This window comes from Hibiscus syriacus, unplaced genomic scaffold, assembly GCF_006381635.1.
Source record: "Hibiscus syriacus cultivar Baekdansim isolate YM2019G1 unplaced genomic scaffold, ASM638163v2 tig00110931_pilon, whole genome shotgun sequence".
Lineage (NCBI taxonomy): Eukaryota > Viridiplantae > Streptophyta > Magnoliopsida > Malvales > Malvaceae > Hibiscus > Hibiscus syriacus.
The window spans coordinates 1,404,607-1,410,995 of record NW_024062918.1 but is presented as its reverse complement, the minus strand read 5'-3'; the positions used below and the strand labels follow the sequence as shown (position 1 = coordinate 1,410,995).

The 6,389-nt window shown below is 34.0% G+C and overlaps 1 protein-coding gene and 1 non-coding gene across 2 annotated transcripts; both read right to left on the bottom strand.

The window, feature by feature from the left end:
• Positions 1–3,186: 3,186 nt before the first annotated feature.
• Positions 3,187–5,427, bottom strand: LOC120146767 (60S ribosomal protein L28-1-like). The gene is made up of 4 exons (XM_039160263.1): positions 5,349–5,427; positions 5,052–5,227; positions 3,917–4,080; positions 3,187–3,519 (listed from the first exon to the last, which is right to left on the bottom strand). The coding sequence occupies exons 2-4, from the start codon at positions 5,197–5,199 to the stop codon at positions 3,379–3,381; spliced, it is 453 nt and encodes a 150-aa protein (XP_039016194.1). The 5' UTR covers positions 5,200–5,227; positions 5,349–5,427; the 3' UTR covers positions 3,187–3,378.
• On the bottom strand, positions 3,697–3,786 carry LOC120146941. The gene has a single exon (XR_005518260.1). It is a non-coding gene; the product is annotated as a small nucleolar RNA R24 (small nucleolar RNA).
• Positions 5,428–6,389: the final 962 nt, after the last annotated feature.

The window sequence follows — 6,389 nt, the reverse complement described above, 5'->3', positions numbered from 1 at the left end:
TCTATTTAAAGTATCTGTGCTTGAAAAAGTTGATGACTTTGGGGAGGAATAGACTTAGTCGAGAATTCAAATAACTTGTCCGTGTCGCATTGGAAAATGGATTGAACCAAATCCAAGGGTTAACACATATTCTTTTGATATGTCTAGCATGTATAAATATGCATTTTATACCTTGTCATATTAAATTTATATAACATACGAATCCATCAAATGATCTCAGTGATTAATAAAAGTGTTGTTCTTCCTAAAAGTTATAGATTCGAACAGTTATGTTTTTAGAGTTTGTGTGCTTTATCAATAAAAAATTATTAAAAATATATAATAATTTAAATTCATAGAACGACTATTCTAATCTTCCCACGATCCATTTCGGTTCCTTTTTACTAATTGTGGTTCATGACACGAGTATCAATAAATTTTTCTTTACTTTTTTTTTCCTTCTTAGATGATTTCTTTTATTCATTCAAAATCAAAAAAATAAATAAGTTAAAAATTTAATATACACCGACGATTGTTTAATGAGATTGATTTTAAAATATGTTATTCTTCTACTGGGATAAGTACTTGCTACTGTTGAAATTTTCATACAAACTTTTGTCTAATGCAAATGTAATTATCTCAAAATAGATAGAGCTATAGTTTTATCGTATCTATATTAGATTTCCGACTTTTGATTAAAAAAACAATTTCGAAAAAAGAGAGTTGATAAAAATTTGTTTATTAAATAATTATTTGATTGGCTGTTTGCGATGATTAAAATGCATGGGCTGGCAGCATTTGGTGGAAAGGTAGATACGAATCTCCTGGCACCATACCCACATTGTGTGTCGGCAAAATCCAACTCGCCAAGCTACATTAAAATATTATCACTTTAAAAAAGAAGCATTTGACGAATCAACATATGGCTAAATCATCCGTTATTACAAGCACATGAAAAACATGTCAATTAAAGCATCCCAACGGTGTTGATTTCATCCAAGTGGTTTCACTTATTGGGAAAAAAAACATTATTTTGTTTTGAGATCATGAGTTCCGGCAATTGTATGTACAAGATATGTGTTGTGAATAGTTTATCTTTTTTGACGAGATTATTATCCTTGTGACCAATTAATAATAAATAATATGTATAAATAAAGGTATTTATTATTCAATTAAAATTCCATTCACAAATTAACACTTATTTCAATCGAATCCTTATTTATCAATTTCGACATTACATAATCATCACAATTCATGCCTTGATTCAACATTACACAAATAATCCAAAATTCCATGAAACCTTAAACTTTCATTGTTTTAAGAATTAAACATCTGAAATATATACTAATTTGACATTTTCAGGGACGACGACCTCACATGCACCCTTCCGTCTATCTATATCTTTTAAAGATCATGAAAAATTTACTAACAGGTGTTTAGGCCTAAAGACTTCGTATGTGAACTTGAATTGAAGATTCGGAAAGATGTAGCTTGAACCCTTAAATTATGAATAATTACCTATAAAATGAAGCTGAGTGGGCACACTTAATTACAAGCTTAAAAATCATCCAAAATGGCCAAGATTGGCGGCAATGGAGGACTCCAAAATGAAGAAAAAGACTTTCTAATCCTTTCTCTTTCCTTTAATGATCAAGTCCCCCCCCCCCTTTAAACTCATTATTTTAGCCTTTTTTTCTATTAAGAAATTAAACAAAAATTTGTTCAAATGAAATTATGTATAAGTCATCACATCCTATTTAATGGACTAATTACCATGCAACATTACAAATTTAACACCTTTAAAATTTACTCCACAACTCCAATTTCTCATAACTTCACAATTTTATCTTTAATCCAATTAGGATTGATTCCCTTCAACTTCAACCCATTCGAATTAAAACTCAATTTCATTTAATAAATTTATATTCAAAATGAATATAATAAAACCATTTTCCAATCATCAAAATTAAAAAAAAATTAAACAAATTTTAGAGATATTACAATTAGACTCCTTCGAGAAAGCAAAGTTTATACAATTGGTCACGAGTGGTACTATGCCATCTAAGGGTGGAGTCTGACGAATGACACTTTTGCATAATATTTTACGATGATGCAGAGAGCACCATAACTGAATTGAACATATATTTGCAAATCATGAAGGCTACGGTGTTTATCATTTAAACCTAATGTTAGAAAGGTGTTCTTTATATAATCCCAACACCATATATATATATATTGATTAAAAGACTCTAGATCATTTAATAATCAATGCTCAAACATCTCTATAGAGATCATAATTGAACCAAAGACTTGAGTACCAATAGTCCCTTTAATCACTTGATCAATTGATTCTTAATAAGTACTTTTCATTTGAATACAAAACTTTATTATTGAACTCGTATGAGAAAATTATGTAGTGGTCTCGTGTGCACAAGATTTAATCCAAAAAATTAAATCAATTAAAATGGTTTAATTTCCCCCTCTTACATGTGAATACAAATGTCGATTTTGTTTTCTGTTTATCATAATTACTATATTTATTTTAAATCTATTTTTAGTTTATCAGAATCCATCATTCTGAAAACTCCATATTTCCAGCCCTTAAGAAACAGTGTTTTGAAAATTATTCAACAGCTAGCATTTAAAATCGCTTTTTTACAAAGTATCATTGAACATATTGTCTATAGGGATGGCAACTCAACCCGAATCCGACGGGTTCAGACCCGACCCGACCCGATCGGGTCGGATTTTTTTAAAAAAAAATCGGATTCGTGTCGAGTCGGGTCGGGTTTTTTTAAAATGCACTGTTCGGGTCGGGTCGGGTTTAGGGTGAAAAAATCCGACCCAAAAAATATATATAATTTTATCCTATATATTTAGGGATAATTACAATAATATCCCTCCATATATAATTTTTTTCAATTAAGTCACTGTTTTCATTGAATAAAATTTTTTTATTATTATTTCGGGTCGGGTCGGGTCAGGTCGGGTTTCTAAGTCATATATTCGGGTCGGGTCGGTTCGGGTGAAACATTAATTTTGTCGGGTCGGGTCGGGTCACGGGTGGAGAAGCCTTTCTTCTCGGGTCGGGTGACCCAAAAACCCGACCCGACCCGACCCATTGCCATCCCTAATTGTCTATTGATTTCTCTTCATAAAGACTCGATTGAATTAGAGTATGAAAAAGCATAACTGTCATCAACACAATGAGAGAAATTGAAGTACAAAATTGAACAAACTCGTCATGTTATAATCCCAAAAACAAACTAGAAAGGACCCTGATCACTTTTGTTTCGAAAAGTCTAATTATAAGATCCACCAAACTAGAACCATGAAAGAAAAGACTATTTCGGAAACAAAGAAAGTTGCAGCACGATGAAACATACAATACTGTAAAGCTTACTTCCTGCCACGGATCTTCGATGCTTGTCGGTTCCTCTTCTTGACACCAGACTTGGCAACCTTCAGACTACGATTCACGGCACTCAATCTTGCAAGGGCAGCATTTTTCAAATCGGGCCTGTAGTAGTTGTCTGCCACCTGCAATTTTGAATCATTGAACATTAGAGAATTTTGGTATGTAATTGAAAACAAAAACGACACAAACGGAATTTCAAATAATATTGAAAATCCATATCTAACGAGGCTATACTCAGAATACATATATAGACAATTGTGTCTGAATTAACTACATAAGCATTAAAGATACACTATTTGGAAGCTCAGAAGCCAAGCGTAACAAGTACATTTCATCAAAGAATCCAACAAATAGATCCCTCTTATATGTTATTGCTTCATCACTGCAAGATAACAAGATAAAACTCAACAAGAAACTATAAATTCAAGTAAACAATTTTAAAAAGGTGCACAACAGTTAGTTTCAGAACTGACATTAACTAAGCAAAAACCTCAATACTTGTAAAACAAGCCTCTTTACCTGGTTTTTTACTGCCTTTACCATCCTGGGGAACTCTTTTTTCATGACAGACTTGTGAAGCAAGCTTGAAGGCTTGTTTTGCTTCTTAGTCTTGGTTGTTGCTAACAGAACAGATTGGTCTTTGCCCCCAGGTTGAATGGTGACAGTTTTCTTGTTTGCCAACCCTAAAATCACACAGATCAAGGAAAGAGATAATAAAATTCAAAGGATTATAGAAGATATAGCCAACAAATGCGCAAACTAAGTTATTAAATACCGTACAGGTAAGTGTACAGTTTTTCTACTGGTAATAGAACATAAAGGTACCGGTATATTTAGGTGTACGATTTCAGATTTATTGAAATCAGGAGTAAAAGTACGTGCAGCATTCAATATCGGGTACTTTGTTCAGCAATCTTGAGAATATTCCTTGCTTTATTAGATTATGGCTGAGCATCACCACCCATAACCTCAACCACAATGCAACCTATGTCTGATGCAAAGAGAAACTGATCGAGCAGTTCAAACCACAGTTAACTTTTAACTTCTCAGGCCATCAGAATTTTTGTCCCAGCGGTACCATTTCAGCCGAGATGGAAGAAAAAAAGTGAAATATGACAATACAAGCAAAATAAGCCGAAAAATAAGCCAGAATGGAACCTATCCTAAATGATTCCATTTACTGACTGGAACGGAGTGTACCAGCCAAAACCAGAAAGGAATTTACCACACTGGTGCAAATTTCAAATTCACATTTCAAAGTTTTGACCATCCTCAAGATAAAAATGACAACATTATACAACATTTTACCATTTCCCACCTCATTTTGTGGGTGTTAAGGTTGAACTAAGCTCAAGAGCTAAAACATGATTCAAAATTAGCAGTTTGAAGTTCAAGCTCAATTAGGGATAAATATAAAGCAACCTAAACTAACTCAATTAAGATCATTTACCCAATAAAAATGTGCTAGATTATCAATGTTCAAGTTTATATTGAAAATTACCAGTGGTAATTAAAAATTAAAAAGTAAAATTAATCTTTCCTCTACATAGGTAAAATGCAAATTTCATTTTTCCCTTAAAAAGAAAAAAAAGAGCAATTAACAAATACCCTATACTTCTCTTATTATTTCCTGAAGTTTATATATATAAATTACCGGAGTGTTTGTAGCAGTTGAGATTGTAGAGATTGTTGGGCTCTTTGCTGAATCGAACTCCAGCAGTACCTCTTCCAAATTGCTTCACCAAGAAACAATTGTTCTTCTTTACTACCTCCCAAATCAACTGTCCTGGAACTGTCGCCATTTTTGTTTATCTCTTTCCTTGCACCTCACTGCACCAGATTCAACCAAAAAATACCTCAAATTTGGTAAGAATAAAATCATCTAAAAACTAAATCAAACACGAATCAGAATAGATTATTAGTAACAATGAGCTAAGAATTGAGGAAGAACCCGTTAGACTATTAGGCTTTTTGAAGAGATGAACGAATTGTAGATGCGAAAGAGGGGGAGCAAAAATGGCGGGTTTTATAGTAGTGGAAGTAGGGTTTTCTTGAAGTAAATTACGATCGCGTCCCTTTCACTTTCTTAATTAAGTTTATTTCCAAAAGCCCAAAGGTTGTCACTTATATAATGAAGCCCAAAACTTATTCAAATGGAATGAACATGTGTTTGTAGACCGGATCAAATCAAAGTTCGATTTTCAATTTTAGAATTTCATCGTTGTGGATTGCCGAGATCGTTAATCGGGGGCGATACTCAACAGTGGTGTTGGCTTTTATGTCGGTGTTCGGATCATGCCAATGCTGGCGAAACCCATTCTGGATCCGAGTTAATCGAAAGATTTAGTGGAATGGAATATGTTTGTGAGTAAAATTATGATAGTGAACGTGCTCAGATTCATTGCACGGAGGATGGGTGAGTGGAGGCTTACACTCACAATCTCAAAGCGAGTTCCGATATGCTTCCAGATGTTGTCGCCGCTATATCGAGATCTAAGAAATCCGGGGTGAAATTGTTTGTTTTGGGTTGTGAGATCGTTGCCTTCAACCGTGAGAAACAAGAACTCCTCCCGAATCAGATTCTAAGCACCCGAAGGAGCAAGCATGTGACATTGAATGAGATAAAAGTCAAGGTTTGCTTATTTGCTTTTGATATTTTGCATCTTAACGGTCAATTGCTCTACGAAGAACAGCTCAAAAATTGTAAAAATCCTCTTTACGAGCCAATCCGAAGCGAAAGAAAGGAAGTTGAAATGTGCCTTAAAGCGCCACTAAAGCAAACTGGGAAGGTTTGGTGATCTAAGGTTTAAATGATACATACAAGCCTGGTATGTATCCATGGCTGAAACTGAAGAAAGATTACATGGAAGGCATCAGAGACTTGTACCTATTGCCGCGTACCAAGGTCGCCGGATGACGGTGATGAACTGTAGTCTGCTATATTAGACGAACTTAAGCCTAAATGCCAGATGCGGATACGTAGTTTACTATA

What these genes read in the sequence shown, in the direction of transcription:
- LOC120146767 (XM_039160263.1), bottom strand. Translation starts at nt 5,199, where the DNA reads ATGGCGACAGTTCCAGGACAGTTGATTTGGGAGGTAGTAAAGAAGAAC. An exon ending in CAACTGCTACAAACACTCCG is followed by an intron (nt 4,081 to 5,051) that starts GTAATTTATATA and finishes GTGTGATTTTAG; the next exon opens with GGTTGGCAAACAAGAAAACT. An exon ending in TAAAGGCAGTAAAAAACCAG is followed by an intron (nt 3,520 to 3,916) that starts GTAAAGAGGCTT and finishes TCAAAATTGCAG; the next exon opens with GTGGCAGACAACTACTACAG.